General features: G+C 40.8%; 1 protein-coding gene and 1 pseudogene across 8 annotated transcripts; both read left to right on the forward strand.

Moving 5' to 3' along the window:
- Positions 1-132: 132 nt before the first annotated feature.
- HNRNPK (heterogeneous nuclear ribonucleoprotein K) lies at positions 133-12,412 on the forward strand. Of its 8 annotated transcripts, none has more exons than XM_032840515.1 (17): positions 133-270; positions 2,248-2,322; positions 2,437-2,521; positions 2,929-3,026; positions 3,705-3,761; positions 5,205-5,248; positions 6,127-6,199; positions 6,798-6,869; positions 7,370-7,483; positions 7,800-7,928; positions 8,540-8,847; positions 8,977-9,031; positions 9,313-9,396; positions 9,664-9,679; positions 9,757-9,839; positions 10,237-10,406; positions 11,187-12,412. In XM_032840515.1, exons 3-17 carry the CDS (start codon positions 2,464-2,466, stop codon positions 11,215-11,217), a joined length of 1,392 nt encoding a protein of 463 aa, XP_032696406.1. In that variant the 5' UTR covers positions 133-270; positions 2,248-2,322; positions 2,437-2,463; the 3' UTR covers positions 11,218-12,412. The 8 variants fall into 8 exon arrangements, with proteins under 8 accessions (XP_032696406.1, XP_032696407.1, XP_032696408.1 ...); XM_032840509.1 differs by having other exon boundaries at positions 134-270; positions 11,127-12,412; XM_032840510.1 differs by lacking the exon at positions 133-270 and adding an exon at positions 528-628 and having other exon boundaries at positions 11,127-12,412.
- Positions 12,413-18,523: 6,111 nt separating this feature from the next.
- LOC116856861 lies at positions 18,524-19,675 on the forward strand (annotated as a pseudogene).
- The last annotated feature ends 193 nt before the right edge of the window (positions 19,676-19,868 follow it).

Below are 19,868 nucleotides of genomic sequence, written 5' to 3' on the forward strand. Positions count from 1 at the left end.
CCGCGCGCCGACGCCCCTCCTCCAAACCTAAAAGACTCTGTCGGCCCTGAAAACGCCCCTTCCCCGCCCCCTCCCCGTGCGCGTGAACGGGGTAGCCTTCAGTTCTCGCGAGAGGTTTTTCCCCTCCCTCCCCTCCGCCGCTAGTGAGTGCGCGAACGGGAAAGGAGGAGGGCGCTCCAGGCGAAAGAGCTGCAGACGCCATTATCCTCCGTTTCTCTGCTGCTGCAACCTCGACGTCTTACCTACGTCCCGCTTTCTTGCGGCCTATAGGTAATTGGGGTTTTCGGCGCTAGGATATTATAGATTCAGGCATAGGTTTGGCCTCCCTGAGGGCTGCGTTGACTTCTATCAAGCCCGGCTTTTCTCGGGCCCTTAGCGGCCTCACAATCTGAAGGGAGGCGCCGGCGCGAGGCGTGGCGTCGCCTCCTTCGGCGCTTTGATTGACGCGGCCTTGGGCCAATCGCTTTGCCCTCGCGCCACCGCTAAACCCCGGGCAACCAATTGGGCTCGGCGGCGGGGTAGGAGAGTGCGGGGAGGCGGGGGAAGGCGGCGGGGGCCTGCGCTCGTTCTCTGTCTAGCTGTGACCGGCTGAGGCGGCGCGGCGGCACAGGGACGGCGGCCTCGCGCGGTGAGGAGCGGGTCTGGATGAACGGCGCGTGGGGGCGAGGGTCAGAGACGAAGTTTGCCGCTTGAGGGAGGCGTTTGGGGGCTGCTTGGTGGTTGGCCGATTCTCAGAGAGGGAACGTTGCCCGGTTTCCCCTCCCCCCACCTCCGCCATTTCCCTGAGCGTATATCCGCAGTCCGCGTTGTAGTGCTAGCGGCTTCGGGTAATTGCGAGGTGTGTCTCTGTAGGATGATCAGTAGTTCTGTAGTCTTCAGAACTAGACACCTCGTGTACGAAGGAGAAGCGGCCGGCGGGCGGGACCCGAGGGCAGCGAAGAACGCCGCCGTTCTCTTTGTTTGGGTCCCGCTGCACTTGGGGCCTCCCGGCTCGGGAGCGGAGCTGGAGCGGGACAGATGGAATGGTCGAGGCTGCCTCCGTTGCTTTGTCTCTCCCGCGGTGGGGGGAGGGTGCGGGGGATGAGATCTCGGGACCGCGTGGTGGGTGGGGGAGGGGGGGTCCGCGCTCGGCTCCGCCTAGTAGCACGTAGTCGCCATTACGCGGGCCGCCATTTCCTGTCGTGTCCGGGTGAGGAGCGGCGCGGCGCTTCTGCTCTCTCCTTCGGCTTTTCCACTCCTGTTATTCGGCTGTTGCTGATCCCTGGTACCGTTGGGGGGGGGGGCGTGTGTGCGTTCTGCTGCTCCCATATTTAGCGATTTGAGGAATGGTGACTAAAAGACCTGAACGGGGAACCGCGGCAACATTTTCCTTACAAGTCGAGCCCGCTGTCTACAATTTATTTACCTGAATCTGTGATACCTCTATGTTTAGCTGAGTGATGGGCGGTGAGGTAGCGTTTCAGTTAGTCGTTAAAAGGTTTATCGACAAACGTTACGGAAGAACGGGGGCCATAAAGGTAGCTCTGGGCTGTATCGCTATCCGTCTTCTGCCTACCAGAGGCCACTTGTCGGCTCTTTCTGCTAGACCTGTGAGGGCTGGTGAAAGGCTGTTTGCAGTCCCATTACTCTGGCGTTAAAGGTATAATTGTTAGGTTATAGACTTCTAACTTAAAATATTCTTGTGGTGGCAGTATTAGCATTCTAGGGCTTCATTAGCTCTGTTGGAATAATCGGGTATGATTGGCAGTTGGGGTCTACTCCTGTATGAGGTTTAAGATTTATTCTTAAGTACATTGATCTTATTGTTGTATATAGCTTGAATTTGCCTTCATGTTTGTAAACTTTTTAGAGATTTCAAAGAATGGCATTTCAAGTCACCAACGGGAGGAAACCCACACGCAATTTAAAAATCAGTATAATTTTATACATCTATAAATGTGTACCTTTAAGGACAAAATTGAAGGCTTTGGGGCTTATGTATGTTTTACAGACCTTTGGTCTTTATTGTATTGTAGAAAACAATTAGTTATCATGGTGGGCACTCCGTCCAGTGGCTAAAAACTGCATGGTTTTCTTTTTGCAAAAAATCAGATAAGGTCCTTTCGTTTTTGGTTTTTCCTAAGGCAGTCGTTTGAGAGTGTAAGACCCAGTTTTAGAGCTGTTTAGTTTGTATTTACATCACTGTTAAATTAGTATTCAGTAATAAGCAACCAAAAAGCAAAACTCAATTTATGTTGGTTTTTATAGGCTACTGCAGCACTAGGGTGTCAGTTGGTCCCGCCCAGAACTTCAGTTCTGCTCTGCAAGGATATATAATACCTGGTACGTTCTAGAAGCAGAGTCATTTTCCTTGACTTTTTTTTTTTTTTTTTTAAGCAAGACACAAAGCTTACTTTCCAGTAAACCAAATGTACTAGTCTCTTTATCTTTCAACAGATTGGTGTGTCCATTTAATACAAGAAAATGGAAACTGAACAGCCAGAGGAAACCTTCCCCAACACCGAAACCAATGGTGAATTTGGTGAGAAGACATTTTAATTTTAACAATTTCTGGATTTTCCGTTTTGTTACTTTCGTTATTTGGAACTGTTTATTCTGACGTCCCTGTCAGCTTTCTCTTCCCTTTCATTTATGAACTAGAGGTAACTAATTTGCATTGGTGACTCTAAACTTAAGATATCTTGACAATAAAAATATCGTTTCTTTGCATTTTATAAGTTTAATCCTTGAAAGCATCGTGTCGCATTGTTTTCTGTTTAGAAAGTATTATTGGAAGAGAACATGGTCTAATTGACTTAGCAACAAATCTCCAAACAGAACAGTTACTTTCTCTGACCTATGGGTTGAAACTAAAATGTAATTGAATTAAAGGAATTTTTTTTGTTGATAACCGGTGCTTGCTCTGAAATCTGAACTGTTAATTTCTAGGTAAACGCCCTGCAGAAGATATGGAAGAGGAACAAGCTTTTAAAAGATCTAGAAACACTGATGAGATGGTTGAATTACGCATTTTGCTTCAGAGCAAGGTATAAATTTTATTCGTGAAAATTTAAAAGGGGTTCTTAACTAAAGTACAAATTAAAGTGAGTTCTGATTTGGCCCTCTGGGAAGCATTCTAAGTCTTACAGATTGAAGAGTATAAAAGGTTTGTGTGGCTCTTTCAAAACAGATTTGTAGGCCAGGTTATTTTGATCAAATGAAAGTACTTAATACAGTGAGTCATTGCAGGTCAAAGTAGCAGAGAGGGTGTAGGTAATGCTTAAAGCATTGATGGATAAAAGTTTATACCTTGATTGCATTGTGGGGAAAACATCTAGTTGGCTGCTTACTTGATTGTTGCCATCACATGTCACCTTGTAAAGGTACCTGATATGTTTTAAATTGTTTCTCAGAAGGAAACTAAATTTAATCAGTGCTTAACTTTCATGCTCCATGTACTTCTTCCCATGCTGAATATCCCAAAGCTATCTTAAATGTTTAATCCCCAAAGCACAAATTCCCTGATTTTTATTTTTCTTTTTTTTTTTTTGACCTGATGATTTTTTTGAGTTTATCATCTCTGATTTTTAGCTTTATGACCCAAAAAAGAGAGGTTAGGGGTTTTTGTTTTTAGTTGGGGTTTTTTGCTACGGTTTAAGAGCATAGGAAGACATTTAACATAGGGAAAGGGGAAGGTAAGCTTATTATCTTTTTCTCTCCTCCAGAATGCTGGGGCAGTGATTGGAAAAGGAGGCAAGAATATTAAGGCTCTCCGTACAGACGTAAGTATTAAAGAGTTTAAACTACTACACGAGCAGCTTCAGTTTATGTGTGTGTAGAAATTTTAAAGATTTTGTGTCCTAGAAATCATTTAATAGCCTAGATACAAGCCATTTGTAATAATCGATTACATAGATGATTTCAAGGTTTGCCATTCCTGATTTAACAAAGCCCAGATTGAGTTTGGGGAGGGAAGGGTCTGTATTAAACCTCTTCACTTTCTGATAACTTTCCACCAAATTATTCACTTCAAGATAACATTTTAATTAGAAAATAACAGTGTAAAAACCCTTAATGGCACCATTTACTGTGTGTGAGTCAATTACAGTATATCAAAAACATTGCAGGTGGCTGATTAAACTCAAATTTTTATTTCCTTTTTTTAATCCGTCCATCTGTTTAACAGCTTGCACATGAAGCACAGATTAATGTTGAGGTTGCATGATTTAAATATGGGTAAAGAATAGAGTAGACATGGGAAACCATTTGTCAATGCCAATGATTCGTTTGAGTCTTCATATTTTATAGTGGGTTGACTCTTGTGATTAGACACACTAATTGTTGGTATCACCAGAAGTGAGCATATTTCTAGGACTTGGCTACACCAAAATTCCTAAATTTTTTTCTCATAGTGTACACTCTTTTAATGTTTCCTTGCTGAAGTTGAGGCAAATAATAACTTTGTGTTGAATACTTATTTGATAGTATTTCATTTCTCTCTTGGTCGCAGATCTTTGTATGTTCCTCTTGTAAACTGAACTTGAAATTTTGTTTAAAATTTTACTTGCCTTGCTAGGATCTAGGAATGCGTTTTAAACCTCCAGGAAACCAAACTGGTCTTTTTTTAAGAGTTAGGGTTTTTGGTGGTGTGGGAATTTTTGTTTTGTCTTTTATAAACCTCTCTCCTCTTAATCCAGATGTTCTATATAAGTATCTGGGTTATTAATTTCCCCATTTCCTCAAGAATTTCAGTAAACTGAGTCATGACAGGTTTTGTGTCTACCCTCATGAGCCAGCCTGCTACTGAAACATCGTTTGTTTAAAAAAAAAAAATAGCTAGTACCATCATTTAAGGTCCTTAAATGTTAAGCCACAGTCAGATATAGAGAAGTCCATTATTGTGTTAGTCTTCAGAACAACTTAAGCTTGTTTCATTAATTGAGAGTATGAGTATAGTTTGTATTAAATTAAAATTTATTGCTTTTCCCCCTTTTCCCTCTCCTTGTTTTTTTGGCCATATATCTCCGTTGCCCATGTACTGGATCGACTTACCCCTGCGTTGCCCACCATGACGTTGGCCCATCCGCCCCTGAACGCCCATGTGAAAACCCTGGTTGGCTATGCCCAAAAATGTGCTCGTTGCCAAACGGGTACCATACTTGACAACTTCTGATTGAATGCCCATGCCCAATGCCAACATCCACGAACGCCAATGACCAATGCAGTACAATGCCAGTGTTTCAGTCCCAGACAGCAGTGGCCCCGAGCGGTATGTCCCAACAGTTTATGCCTCACTGCCTGATTAGAAAGAGAGAAATGTATTTTATTACCTGCCTTTTATATAATTAAATAGTATCCCCTTTAGACGGTGTATTGTTTTTCAAGTTTCTGTCTTATTTTCCCCATTAAGTCTTTTTGTCACTGAACTTTTACCGTGAGTTGCCCACCCAAACGATCCACTAATTTTATTTCGATGGAAGGAGCACAGCTTCAAGTGTTGCATATTTGCTGCATTGTAAATCAGATTGTTACCAAAATAGTCTCTCGCTCTGTCTTTGTGGCCCACCTTGCTTCCCAACATTGCCTGTTCATAATTTTTTCTGATGAAATGCTAACTCTGGTTCACTTTCTTTCACTTCTCATTTGTGTTGTCTTTGTTTTGTCTCGCATTTGTATTTGTTTTCTTGCAGAGCCCATTAGTGATCTAATTTCTAACTGGTATCCATAACCTTACTCCAGATATAATGTTCACCACTTGCATATTCCCCCACTTTTGCCTAAGAGAAGGTGTGCCAGTTTTACCAATGTAACAGCGAGGGTATCCTTAATTAACTTAGTGGTGGCGGGGAACATAAATATTCAACTCTGCTTCAGTTCTGGTCAATTTATTGCCCACTTAATCTGAGCCCTTCCAAGAGCCCATTCTCTCTGTCTCTCTGCAAGTCTCCTAATACTGTTATCATGTCTGTATTGGGCGTAAAACAAAATGCATGTGAAAAATCTATAAATAGGCTACTTTAAATGGGGAGATTAAATAATTGTATGTTACTTCTCTGTAAAAGTTTGTATGACTAATGATGATGAACACAAAACTCATTTTTCTTTTCCACCTTTTTTGTACTATCTGGTATTTGTGATGTTTGACAGCATATTGAGTATCAGTGCTGATATTGAAACAATTGGAGAAATTCTGAAGAAAATCATCCCTACCTTGGAAGAGGTAGGATCTCTTTTTGTTCTTAACGTATTTGGCAATTGAGGGGGGATTGTTGGAAGTGTTTTATTGGGGCTTAATATGGGGGTGGTGGAGAGACAGTGACTAACAGTTTGTAGCAGCAACATCTTGCACTACATAATGTGCATGGTTATAATTCCACATTGTTTTAAAACATAATCTTAAAAGAAATTTTTTTTAATGTAGTCTGGCCACTCCAGAGTAAATATGAACTATCTGTGGTCATGCACATGGGTTTAGCAGGTATTTTATGGGCTGTGGTTACAGGGGAGGGTTTGTTTGTTTTTTGGGGTTTGTTTTGTTTTGTTTTTTCTTTATTATTATTATTATTATTAGAATACTGGTTGTGGGGCTCTGTTGGAGAGGACTATGATCTAGTTCAAGGATTGTTTTAATTCTGTGTAATCCTGTATTTACTGGGTATATAGGAAAAGGTTACATGTTGATTCTTAAGAGTAGATAAGTAGTTTTTCATTTTATGGTATAGATAATGAAATATGTTGTAGTAGCTTTACCAATATATGCGACAATAGCCTGATCACACTAGACACTTAACCTATTACTCTTATTTTTCTACTTTCAGGGCCTGCAGTTGCCATCACCCACTGCAACCAGCCAGCTCCCGCTCGAATCTGATGCTGTGGAATGCTTAAATGTATGTCATAGTGCCATTGAACCCCACTGAAGTATGGAGCCTGGCCCATAGGATCAATTTTATTTTTAACATAGTGTACTTTTCCCGTCTCTATAGAAAAAGGCTTAAAAACATGATAAGTGAATGGTCTTACAACTCACTGTTGACCCTGCTCCATGCTGCAGTGGGAATTAACTACATTTGCAAAGTGCTTTGCAGTCATTTTTATTATGGTGTTATTTGAATGTTATTAATAATTTTGTGGTAACAGCGACATGCTAAATGGCTGCAGTGTGGGTATGGTGTTGCAGGACCTGAAAATAAAATAGTTTTTTAAGGTGGTGCAGAATGTCCTTTTTGGGCCTGGCTATTGAGGATAATAAGCACATAACTGGTAAAGTTATTGAAATATAAATTCAGGTTGCTCACTGCAACAGTATATTGTCATGCTTATAGCAGATAAGTGTATTATTGGGGATTCCTTGATACGGAACTAAAATTTTATAATTCTCCCTCTGCAGTACCAACACTATAAAGGAAGTGACTTTGACTGCGAGTTGAGACTGCTGATTCATCAGAGTCTGGCAGGAGGAATTATTGGGGTCAAAGGTGCTAAAATCAAAGAACTTCGAGAGGTAAAGGCAGTTTTTTTGCTATATTACTAGACAGTAGTGTTTCCTATAGAGCTGGGTCATTGGGGTTCTCATTCCCCCTTTTTGAGTTCTTTCCCTAAAATCTTTATCACTTATATCTAGTTCACTTTTAAAATATAACAGAAAGGCCTGGGCATGTTAGGACAAGTTCGTCCTTTTTGCCAATACCATGGCAAAGTCCTGGAGTTCCTAATAGGGTTTTTATGTTGGGGGTGGGGGCAGGTTTCTGAATGTGAACCCAGGAAACTTTGTTTTTTCCCTTCTGATTAATGCTTTCCTTTTTCGTAACTTACCACAGAATACACAGACAACAATCAAGCTTTTCCAGGAATGCTGTCCTCATTCCACTGACAGAGTCGTGCTTATTGGAGGAAAACCTGATAGGGTTGTAGAGTGCATCAAGATCATCCTTGATCTTATATCAGAGGTATCTTTGGAATATTATACTTACTATTAAATAATTCCATGAAACAAACAAATGTTTTATTCTAACTTAGTTTCACGATGTTGAGACAAATGGTTTTTATTTGTCCTTAGCTAGTTGTTTAGTTATCACTGTAATTTAAAAAATTTTTGGGAGAGTGGTCATTTGATCATTCGTGAGGATTTTTAATAGCCTTTGATCCTTCAAATGAAGTTTTGTGTAGTTTTGTAGTTTTTCTATAGTACCACATTGCACAGCTTCCCAACCGATATGCTTCAGTATGAGTTACATGCTTACATAAGATAGTGATTGCCCCAGGCTTTGAGATGGGGGTAAGTTCTTCACAGACCCCATTGTGAGATGTGTGAACGGGGTTTCCAGTCTCTTGAGGTGGAACAGTAAAAGCAGGCTGCTAAAACTTTGTATAGGACTCAGCAAAAATAATGCATTTTTAAAAATTCTTTTCTTCCTACTATTAACCCTTGCCTGCATTCCTTTTCCTGACATAAGTACCTCCCAGGAGAAATAAAGGACTTGAAATGTTGGGCTTGTTATCATTTGGTATGAAACAAGGCTCTTTTCCTTCAGTCTGTAACGTTATATTTTTGTTTTAGTCTCCCATCAAAGGACGTGCACAGCCTTATGATCCCAATTTTTACGATGAAACCTACGATTACGGTGGTTTTACAATGATGTTTGATGACCGCCGTGGGCGCCCTGTGGGATTTCCCATGCGGGGAAGAGGTGGTTTTGACAGAATGCCTCCTGGCCGGGGTGGGCGTCCTATGCCTCCATCTAGAAGAGATTATGACGATATGAGCCCTCGTCGGGGACCTCCACCACCTCCTCCTGGACGAGGTGGCCGGGGTGGTAGCAGAGCTCGGAATCTTCCTCTTCCTCCTCCACCACCACCTAGAGGAGGGTAAGTTTCTTCCATTGACACATTGCTGATCTGTAAGAGGCTTCACTTTATGGGTAGATAGGGTAGGTTTTTATTTGGTGTATGTGACATGTAAGCAAACTGAGATTATAACAAGTACTGTGCTTGCAGAGATCTAATGGCCTATGACAGAAGAGGAAGACCTGGAGACCGCTACGATGGCATGGTAAGAACTCTTCATTTATCGGTGTATATATGAAAGCTTCTAGGAGTCTAATGTCACATAGTTGACATTTTGTTGAAGATTATTAATTGGAAAGTTTGCTTTACAAATGAATTTCGTAGACAGCTAGTTAAATCATTTCATTTGTTAGCTGGAATATTAAGACTTCATTTAGCCTTTTTTGTTTCTGGAGAATATGTGATTTCTGCCAATATTTTAGTGATGGAAAATAGAAATCAGGCATAGAAAAATGGGTTATGGTAACAGTTCTGTCTTTGACACAGGTTGGTTTCAGTGCCGACGAGACTTGGGACTCTGCAATAGATACATGGAGCCCATCAGAATGGCAGATGGCTTATGAACCACAGGTTGAGTATCATGGGTGTTTTTGTATTCATATCAGTAGCAAATGCTTCCCTACTTGCCAGTAAGTGTTGACTTCCCTTCATGTAATGTTCTTGATTCTGTGCTATGTACCTGAAGGGTTTTCTTCGCCTAAGGATTGTCTTCCAAAACGTACTAGGGAGAATGTGGGAGGACTTTAGTTTCCTAAACTAAGACTTTAGGAATATTAAAATACCTAGAGAATAGTTTTGAAGGCAAAGTAATTTTTTATTTTTTCTTTCCGTTTTTAGGGTGGCTCCGGATATGGTAAGTTTTTTCCTTTGTAAAATCAAAACATTATTTCATGCTTTCCAAATGAACTTAATGCTCATTATTTAAATCAGATTATTCCTATGCAGGGGGTCGTGGCTCATATGGTGATCTTGGTGGACCTATTATTACTACACAAGTAACTATTCCCAAAGATGTAAGTATTCTTTAAATTTTTACGTTCTTGTAATGTTACCAGGAACGTTTAATGAATCATTTTCTTAAAATTCCCTGACACTTACTAAAAGGTCTTAAAAATTTATGTTAGGATTAAAATTGTGTTTTACAGACTTCAGTGAGGTGTCTTTCTCTGGTTTGACTCTTGTACTGTTTTTAAAGCAGAGGGTTCTGAGCCCCTGATTTGCTTATTAAAGGAAATGTTGATGTGCAGCATAAATACATTTTAATTCAAACCTTGATTGGTTGGAGGTCTTTAATCCTAGAATGGACTGTGTATTGTTAATACTTGATATTCACTGAAAATACCAGTAATACGGTTAATACGGTTATTTTTAAAGTATATCATAAACACTTGTTTCTAAAAATCCTTTCAGTTGGCTGGATCTATTATTGGCAAAGGTGGTCAGCGGATTAAACAAATCCGTCATGAGTCAGGAGCTTCGATCAAAATTGACGAACCTCTAGAAGGGTCGGAAGATCGGATCATTACCATTACAGGAACACAGGACCAGATACAGAATGCACAGTATTTGCTGCAGAACAGGTCAGTTTGAGTTTAGCTTTATGTTAGCATACCCATACTAAAACTTTAAAAAGCTTTTCTTCTCAGTTGATTTTTCTTTTAGAAGCCATGGTGTCTCAACCTTTTGGGGACCTAACTTCTAAACATCCTAATAGCTTTGCTTTAATTTTCTTCTGCTTTCTTACTAAAAATGAAGACATTCAATACTAATCTTGCTGGAAGAAGCCTTAACCAAGCAAACTTCTCATTTCTCTGGTGAAAACTGCTGCCAAAACCACTTGTTATAAATTATACAGAGCCTGTAGAAAATATAGAAGATTCAGTGGATGTTGGTCTAGTTCTGTGTGGAAGACTAGTGATTTTGTTGTTTTTAGATAACTAAATCGACAACAAATCACAGTCTGCCATATGGCACAGGCCATGCCTCTACAGGACAAATGATTGGTGCTGTAAAATGCAGCATTTCACACCTTACTGGCATTTCTTTGTCTTTTCTACCAAGTATTAACAACTTTTAATTTCATTTTCCTAATTCTGCTCTACTAATGTCTGATTTACTATTAATCATTTTTCTGGAATTTTACATTGCTCTAATTTTTTAATTGCTAATGTTTTAATTCTTATTTCTAATTGTAATGGACATGTTTATCATTTGAATTTAGCATTGAAATTGTCTTAATGTTGATTAAGATGTTACGAACAAAAATTCTAATTCGTACTTTTTTTTCTTTTCTTTTATAGTGTGAAGCAGTATGCAGATGTTGAAGGATTCTAATGCAAGATATTTTTTCTTTTTTATAGTGTGAAGCAGTATTCTGGAAAGTTTTTCTAAGACTAGTGAAGAACTGAAGGAGTCCTGCATCTTTTTTTTTTTATCTGCTTCTGTTTAAAAAGCCAACATTCCTCTGCTTCATAGGTGTTCTGCATTTGAGGTGTAGTGAAATCTTTGCTGTTCACCAGATGTAATGTTTTAGTTCCTTAAAAACAGGGTGGGGGGGGGAAGGGCGTGCAAAAACTAACATTGAAATTTTGAAACAGCAGCAGAGTGAGTGAATTTTAATTTTTGTTCATTGTTGGTGGTTTAAAAGAAAAAATTCCCCCCATGTAAAATTATTGTGAACACTTTGCTTTGTGGTCACTGTAACATTTTGGGGGGGTGGGACAGGGAGGAAAAGTAACAATAGTCCATTTGTCCCTGGCATCTATTCAGAGCAGTGTGCAGAATGTAATGCTCTTTTGTAAGAAACGTTTTATGATTTTTAAAATAAATTTAGTGAACCTATTTTTGGTGGTCTTTTTTTTTTTTTTTTTTTTTTTTTTAAGACAGTCATTTTTCAAATGGCTGGATCCTCAACCCACCCCAAACTAAACACTAAGTTTGATTTTCAGCTCCTCTGTTGGATATAAATAAATGTATCTCTTCTTGGAAATAGGCATAATATCTTGGCTAATTCCATTCTGGTGATTTCTTGATTTGAAAGTCCATTGCTTGGGAAGAAATTCTGTCATACACGTTTATGCTTATAATAAGCTGGGGATTTTTTTTTTTGTTTGCAAATGCTTGCCCCTACTCTGCAGCAGTTTTCTATGTTAGTAATTGTAAAGGAGAACCAAGGTGGGGAGCAATACTACAAATTGAGTAATGGTATAAGTATATGCCAGAAACCTAATGGCAGCAAGTTTTATTAATCAGAATAATACTTGGTTATGGAAGTGACTGATGCTAAATAAATTCTTATTATTTTTTATTAGATGATTTCTCACCTATAGACAAACTGTCAGCCTGCTAGTGTCTTATTAGTTAAACTTTGTAATATATATATATATTCTTGTTTTTTTTTCCATTGTATGCAAATTGAAGGAAAAAGATGTACCATTTCTCTGTTGTATGTTGGATTATGTAGGAAATGTTTGTGAACAATTCAAAACGATGAAAAAAGTTCCTGTGGATGTTTTGTGTAGTATTTTGGCATTTGTATTGATAGTTCAAAGTTCACTTCCAAATAAATAAAACTCCCATAATGCTAGATTTGATGTGTGCCCAATTTGAACAAGAGTTAACTACCTGTAAAATTCGTTCAAACGTTCCTCTTACAAGGAAATAGAGTAATCTTAAGTTACTTTTTTTTTTTCCGTGTGAAGTGTGTTTCTAGAATTTATAAATTTGGTAGGGGTGGTAAATATAAAATCCCAGTCATTAAGCTCTTTATTTGTTAAGGGGGAGTCTAGAATGATGAGAGCTGGAGTCATTATCCAAATCTTTAATAACATAATTACAGATTACCTAAGAGAAATTTTGGGTTTCTTAGGTTTTTATCTTTAGGATAGCCCTAGTTTGATGTTTGAAAAAGTAATCACTGATAAATAAAACAACTGCAGAGTAGGTTCCTGGCTCATAAGTTCCTAAAACTTCTACCTGTTAATCTCCAGCTGTCTAGAAAGCATGAGAGCAGCTCAATTGTATGGAAAACACTTAATGCAATTCTGCTTTTTTAAGTTTAGGAAAAAGACATGGATGTAGTAGAAGATGAAGTAGGTGGGTTTTTTGGAGTATACATAAGTAACATATGCATGGAGATCTCATTTAGAGGCAGAATTTTGGTGAGACTCCCCTTTTAGTTTGGGGAGAAAGTTCTTCAGAATGAAAAATTACCACAATATGATTTAAAACTTTGAATGATACCTGTGGTATAGTTTCCCAGGAGGAGGAATTAGGCTGCCACATGAGTGTTACTTAAGTATCCCCCTTGGGTATATTGGTATGGCTGAGATGGAGTGGCTTAGGGCAGTATAACCAGCTTCTGTAGAAATGAGCCTTTCTGCTAGAGAAGAAGTAAGTGATAATGCTTTAGTTAAACTTAGACTGGCGGGAAGGCATTCCTGGAGATAACACTGGCTTTCAAAGCAGGCGTAGGCCATTAAAAAACTAGTTACATTAAGCACATAGATTATTAACTGGAAGGGTTTTCATTTTTGCCTTGAACATAACCTACTAGAAATTAAACTCAAGAATATCTGGCACTGAAAAATTGGGTGTACCACTTGTGAGGGGAGAGGCCTTTTGTGTTGCCATTATTTGTGAATGGTGTTAGAATATGGGCTGGAAATTTAGTTAAGTTGGGAAATTCTCGGTAAAACATGTTCAAAATTCACTATATGGAACGTTGAACCAATTTTATAAGAAGCAACTAGTACATGTCCTCATCTATGGAAGCCTCAAATTTAAACAAATGTGCAGTTCCTAAAAGGTTCTAAGCTTAACTTTGAAATGCCAATAGATGTGCTAAAAACCAGGTTGCACCAGGTTTTTTTAGGAGTGAAGATTTTTAAAACCTGTGCTATTCAAATTTTTTAAATTTGGCTTTAAAATGAGACTACAGGGATCCCTGAGTGGCCTCAGTTGGTTAAGCATCCAAACTGTTTTGGCTCAGCTCATGATCTTAGGGTCTGGAGTTTGAGTTCCATGTCAGGCTCTGTGCTCAGCACAGAAGCTGCTTCAGATTCTCCCTCCTCTCCCACTTCTGCTCACTCACTCTAAAGTAATCTAAAAAATGAATCTACAAAATATTTTTATTGAACAGTGCAGTAGTTTACTCCTAGATCTAATCCCTGATTCTACTGGATGGAAATTGAAGAGGAAAATGAATACAGTTAATTTTTCTCTTAAAAATCATTTTAATTATTTATTTATAATGTCTTCCTTTAGTACTCAGAATGGAATTACTGTTTTACAAACATGAAAGGTAATTTGCTTAAGATTGCTGCTGGCTAAAGAGAGATTTTACATTTACTCTTGGCCCGTGAAAGTGTTTTTGTTTGCAAAGTTGGGTTGGCTTGTGTTTTTTCAAGTGTTTAATGCCATCAGTTTTTTGGAAAGGGATTCAGTCTTGATCATGGCTAAATGTAAATTTAAAAATACACTGTGCTTCTCCTGTTTATTTCCAAGGGTTGCTCATTGCTGACAAGTTCCAGGTGAAATGGATTCAGTTTATGGAGCACTGAACTTAATGGAGAACTTATCACTGTTTTCTCAAACTATACTAGGACCACATTTAAAATCAGTGGCACTGGTTAAACACGAAAATAATCTGGACCATAACCTGTTTGAACCACAATCTCTAGGAGATACCAGGAATCTGCATATTCTACAAGCTTGAGTTAATAGTGATTTTTGTTTAAGATTTTATTTGAGAGAGGGCACGTGAGCAGGAGGAGGAGTAGTTGTAAAGGGACAAGCAGACTCAGTTGAGCGCGGAGCCCCACCACAAGACTTGATCTCATGACCCCCATATCACGACCCAAGCCGAAATCAAGGGGTGGGTGTTCTACCGACTGAGTTACCCAGGTGCCCCAAACTCAACAGTCTAAACACTAATTCAGTACAGCAATATGTAGTAAAAAACACGTATGGGGATGCCTTGGTGGCTCAGGCAGTTGAGAGTTTGCCACCTTTGGCTCAGGTCATGATCCCGGGGTCCTGGGATTGAGCCTGGTGTTGGGCTCCCTGCTGAGAGGGAAGTCTGCTTCTCACTCTCCCTCTGACCCTGACCCCCTACTCATGTACTCACTTGCTCTCTCGAATAAATAACCCTAAAACAAGTATGTTACCATACCTTTTCATTAATTCACCCATACTTCGTTCCCCAGGTGTACAGGTGCAGTGGTAGGCCCTAAGGATGCAGTGGTTAGGAATCTTCCATTTGGAGAGGCAATCCAGTAACAATGAGAAAAGAAGCCAGTGTTGGGAGATGTGTTTAGGAAAGCAGAAACCAATGTGGGTTTACCTACAGGTATACACATTCACGAGCATGTTTGAAACATTATAGAGTTAAAACTGGGAAAATCTCTGTGTTTTGACCCAAAAGTCTGTCCCCTGCTCCTCTTAGCCGATGAAAAAAATAAAGACAGCTTGTGTACACAGGTAGCCATCATTGGCCCCAACCAGGGAAGAAATCTGACCTGAGGGAAAAAAGTAATAACCTAGAAAATAAAGCACTTTACATTCATCTATATTTAAAAAGGGTCTGAGTCGAGAACATCGGAAAATCTAAAAGGCAAATATTTTATAGGCTTGGGTTCCTGTTTGCCAAGTGAGCAGCAGGGCACTGGCAACAGAGTTGTGGTTAATGGACACACCAGCTATCCTGTGACCTCAAACCTTCTTAGCCTTCCTAGCCACCTCATTTTCTGCCCAGAATGTGTCCTCCCACTTAATACCTCTACACCCATTCCACCTACTCCCCCAAACTTAGACATGTAATCCCCAGCCCTGTAATTGTGAGAGAAGTATGTAGCAGAACTTCAAACCTTAGAATCCTTTCAGTATTTTACCCTTTGATCATCCTATACCCCTTGCCCCTTTTACCCCTGAATTCTTACTATCTTTAAGGATTGGCTTCATGGAAGGGAAGGGTCAGTTCACCTAAAACAAACAGTCTGGGGGCATAGGGGGGCACATATGACTGCTGCTTATTGGAACAAAGGGGAAGAAGTCATTTTGATAGCAAGAAATTAGGAACAGAGTAGCATAGAAGGTACCAGCTAGGTCCCTCAGAGACCTCCCTAGGGTTCAACCTGAGGCTGGGCAAGTAGAGGATGATTAGTGAGAGCAGGAGCTCCAAGTAAGTTAAAAGCAGAGAAGGCTTAAGCCTCACTTCGATTTGGAACCCTGCAAAGCATTCCTATGACAACATGGGCTAGTAAAGCACAGCAGAAATTGAGGCATATCATGTTTTGAAATAGACCCTGAGCTTTTATGCACACACACTCCACAGAATTTCCTTGATTCCTGTATGGCATAAGAGGGACACCAATTGAGTGCTAATGGGCTTGCCATGGCAAAGGGCAAGGTTACTGCATAGCAGAGGCTGTAAGGTAGCTAGCCCAGCAATGCAGTAACCTTGCTGGTCTCGGAAAGGTGGAAGTGAAAGGCCTTTTTGAAAAACCAGCCTTACAAAGGGGTATCACTGAAATTCTGTGGAGTGTGTGTGCATAAATTTTTTTTTAAAGAGACGAGAGAGAGTGAGAGCATGAGAGGGAAGAAGGTCAGAGGGAGAAGCAGACTCTCCGCAGAGCTGGGAGCCTAATGCGGGACTCGATCCCAGGACTCCGGGATCATGACCTGAGCCAAAGGCAATGGCTTAACCAACTGAGCCACCCAGGTGCCCAAGGGGGCTGACCTTTAACTGAATAATTATTTCCCGTAAATAAGACCATTTAAAAATGGAAAAGACCAACTTGCGTTTAACTTGGCAAGTGTATGTGTTTTTTCTACCACCGCTGGATTGGGAACTTAACGAGAAAGAGGGTATATATGGGTATCTGAGAGCTCTGGAAGTCCCCATAAAAGCAAGAAAGTTGAGGCAAATACAACCAGATCATAAGTTCTAGGTGGAGGTGGCCCCAGTTGGCTTGGGGTCTTCATTTGGTAGATCAGGTAGCTTTTTTATCTAGATCGTTTATTTGTATCTGTGTTTTGGATTGGCACCAATTCTTTGTACAGTTCAGACTCCAGAACTCTGCGCTATCAGGCTGACGCTAATCTCCAGTTGTGACCAAATCATCTCTTCACTCACTGCCTGCCTATCCTGCTTCCTTGGCTTCCTTTCACTTGAGACCATTCCTCTAGTGAATCACTTGCACAGAATCCCTGGCTGGGGCTCTGCTTTTAGGGACATGATCTAAGACAGTTGAGCTGCAGCTAGAACAGAGATTTACATCACCCAGACATCCTTGACTTAGATTTTGATGAAGTAACAAGACATAGAGTTATCTCCTTCTGAGGAAGGGGTGAGAGTTTTTCATTTTACGGAGAATAGCTGCATTCTGTTAGGCAGTATTTTTTGAAGTATATGTATGTCGGGGCACCTGGGTGGCTCAGTGGTTAAGCCTCTGACTTCAGCTCAGGTCATGTTGCCGGGGTCCTGGGATCGAGCCCCACATCCAGCTCCCTGCTCAGCGGGAAGCCTGCTTCTCCCTCTCCCACTCCCCCTGCTTCTGTTCCCTCTCTCGCTATGTGTCTGTCAAATAAATAAAATCTAAAAATAAATAAAGTATACGTACGTGAACAAAATAGCCAGGGGGTGGGTTATAATGGGCCCTTTTGTTAAACAACACAGCTTCACTTTTCCCTTTCTAATAGTACCCAGCTTGGCTTCTGCAGTTTTTCTTTTCTCAGCTGTATGTAAACTTGCCAAGATAGAAATCCTGGTCCTGGGAGAGTCCTTCTCACACCAAGAGAGTAAGCATTTGCCCCAGGCTTGCCTTACCTACAAATTTGTCCCAGGAATTTGAATCTTTTTTTTTTTTTAAGATTATTTATTTATTTGACAGAGATCGCAAGTAGGCAGAGAGGCAGGCAGAGAGAGAAGAGGAAGCAGGCTCCCTGCTGAGCAGCGGGCTCAATCCCAGGACCCTGGGATCATGACCTGAGCTGAAGGCAGAGGCTTTAACCCACTGAGCCACCCAGGTGCCCCCAGGAATTTGAATCTTGAACAGAATGATTGCAGGCAAGTTACAATGATCACAGTTAAGTTTTTGTTTTTGTTTTTGTTTTTGTTTTTGTTTTTTTAGCAGCACTAGTAGAAGAAAACTTTGGGCAGTTTCTAGAACTGCTCAATTGCTGTTTAGAAGTCTTGTTCCCAGCCTTTCCTTCTATCCAGAGAGCTTTCTCATAACTTTTCAAAAAGTTCTTTCTGCTTAAACTAATTAGCCAGTCACTTGCTGTTCTCTGCAGTCCTTCAATCCGAGCCCTCTCTGGGCCAGGCAGCATTTCTGATTTCAGGGAGGACGACAGTCTGGGTGGCAGCTGCTCGCTCCACGTCAGCTGCCATTGCTGCCAACCAGTGTCACTTGGACCTTCACAGTTAGACCATCTGGGGCATAAATCATTTTCTGGGGGACTGCCAGGCCCTATCTCAAAGCTGCCACTGAGCATCCAAGGCAACCAGCAACATGCCTCAAGTTTCTGGCTTTTGCCTCCACTTTGACTTGAATAAAATGCCACACCTCACAGAGAAGAGAACTGACTCTGGAGCAGCTATCAAAGCGGCTGGATGATGCCATTTGGAAGGAAAGAGGAGTCAGTTCTGGATGGGAAAACTTGGACCAAAGGGAAATAAAAAAGCAGGGGGAGAGACATGCCGCTGGGTGAGCAGTCCCCTCCCACCGGCTAGCCCAGCCTGCCCTGTACGCCTGGGCAGGCTGTCGGTTTGGCCAAGGCTACCAAGCTGTCTAAAAATGCTTGGTGTTTTTAAGAGATACAGAAAGAATTATTAGATTACAATAAGAGTTGGTACTAATGTTCTTGAAATGAACCACAGGCTGTCAGCTTTTGCTAAGATGATTGACAACACAGACAATCTTGGGCAGAAATTGCCAGCTGTTCCAGACAACTACAAGGTGACTTTTGTGCACAGAGATGTGTCAAGGCCAGTCCCCTGTTGTCCTCTTAAACCTGATTGGCCTGAAAGCAAGAAGGTGTGCTACATGCAAGATGACAGGAGCTTGGTTAGTTAAGGCAACAGGAGTGTTGAAGTTTGGGAATGAATATCATCTACCCTAAACTTGGGAGTTATGTAAAAATTCCAGATTCAAGCGCCTGGAAGCTCAGCCCGGACACCTCCCATGTGCATTACTGGGCCAATGAGACTGGGCACAGAGGAGAGTTCACCTTTATTTCTGACGTTAAGGAAGCAGTCATGGTTTGCCCCGTGTCCTCCAACTTCCTATCCAAGCCAATGGATGTTTCCTAGTTTGGTGTGATTTTCGCTGGTGCTCGGAAGAATGTTGGCTCTGCAGGGATCACATTCATGATCATTGGTGATGACCTCCTGGGGTTTGCTCTCAGAGAGTACCCCCTCAATCCCAGAATACAAAGTATAAGCTCCAAACTACTCCTCAAACAACATACCTCCGTATTTCAGCATTTATGACATGGGCTCGATCCTGAAGAGGATTAAGAACAAGGTAGTGCAGCCACTGAAGCTCAATGCCATCAAAGCACAAATGATTTATGATATTACTGATAATTCTCAAGGGTTCTAGGTATATCCAGTGGATCCCAGAATAGAAGCAAGATGACTATTCCATTCTTCAGTGGCAGTGCCAAAGCAGATGATGCTTTAGGAAAAAAGATTACTTGCTAAAGCTCTTGAACTCAATATGATCTCCTTGAAAGGGAGTAGGTCTGTGGGAGTCATCTGGCCTCTCTGTGTAATGCTGATGGGATAGAAGATGTTTGGAATCTGGCAGCATCCATGAAAAACTCTTTGGAGATGCATCAGCTATGAACATACCTCACCAATACGTATTCTGCCCCTGAACAATGTACAAAACTTAAAGTAACTTGGGAATGGCTACAGAACAACAAACACGGTATTCTTGAATGAACACTTAATTATAGATTCTTCTTTTTTCAAAGAACAGCAGCAAAACATTCACAACTCTAGCAAAGGTGGTGAGACTTAATAGACACCGTGATTC

This window comes from Lontra canadensis, unplaced genomic scaffold (assembly GCF_010015895.1).
Source record: "Lontra canadensis isolate GAN:19392208 unplaced genomic scaffold, GSC_riverotter_1.0 scaffold113, whole genome shotgun sequence".
Lineage (NCBI taxonomy): Eukaryota > Metazoa > Chordata > Mammalia > Carnivora > Mustelidae > Lontra > Lontra canadensis.

Coding starts and splice junctions, on each gene's coding strand:
- HNRNPK (XM_032840509.1), top strand. CDS start 2,464: ATGGAAACTGAACAGCCAGAGGAAACCTTCCCCAACACCGAAACCAAT. Junction 9,032..9,312: donor GAGACCGCTACGATGGCATG/GTAAGAACTCTT, acceptor TCTTTGACACAG/GTTGGTTTCAGTGCCGACGA. Junction 10,407..11,126: donor CAGTATTTGCTGCAGAACAG/GTCAGTTTGAGT, acceptor TTTCTTTTATAG/TGTGAAGCAGTATGCAGATG.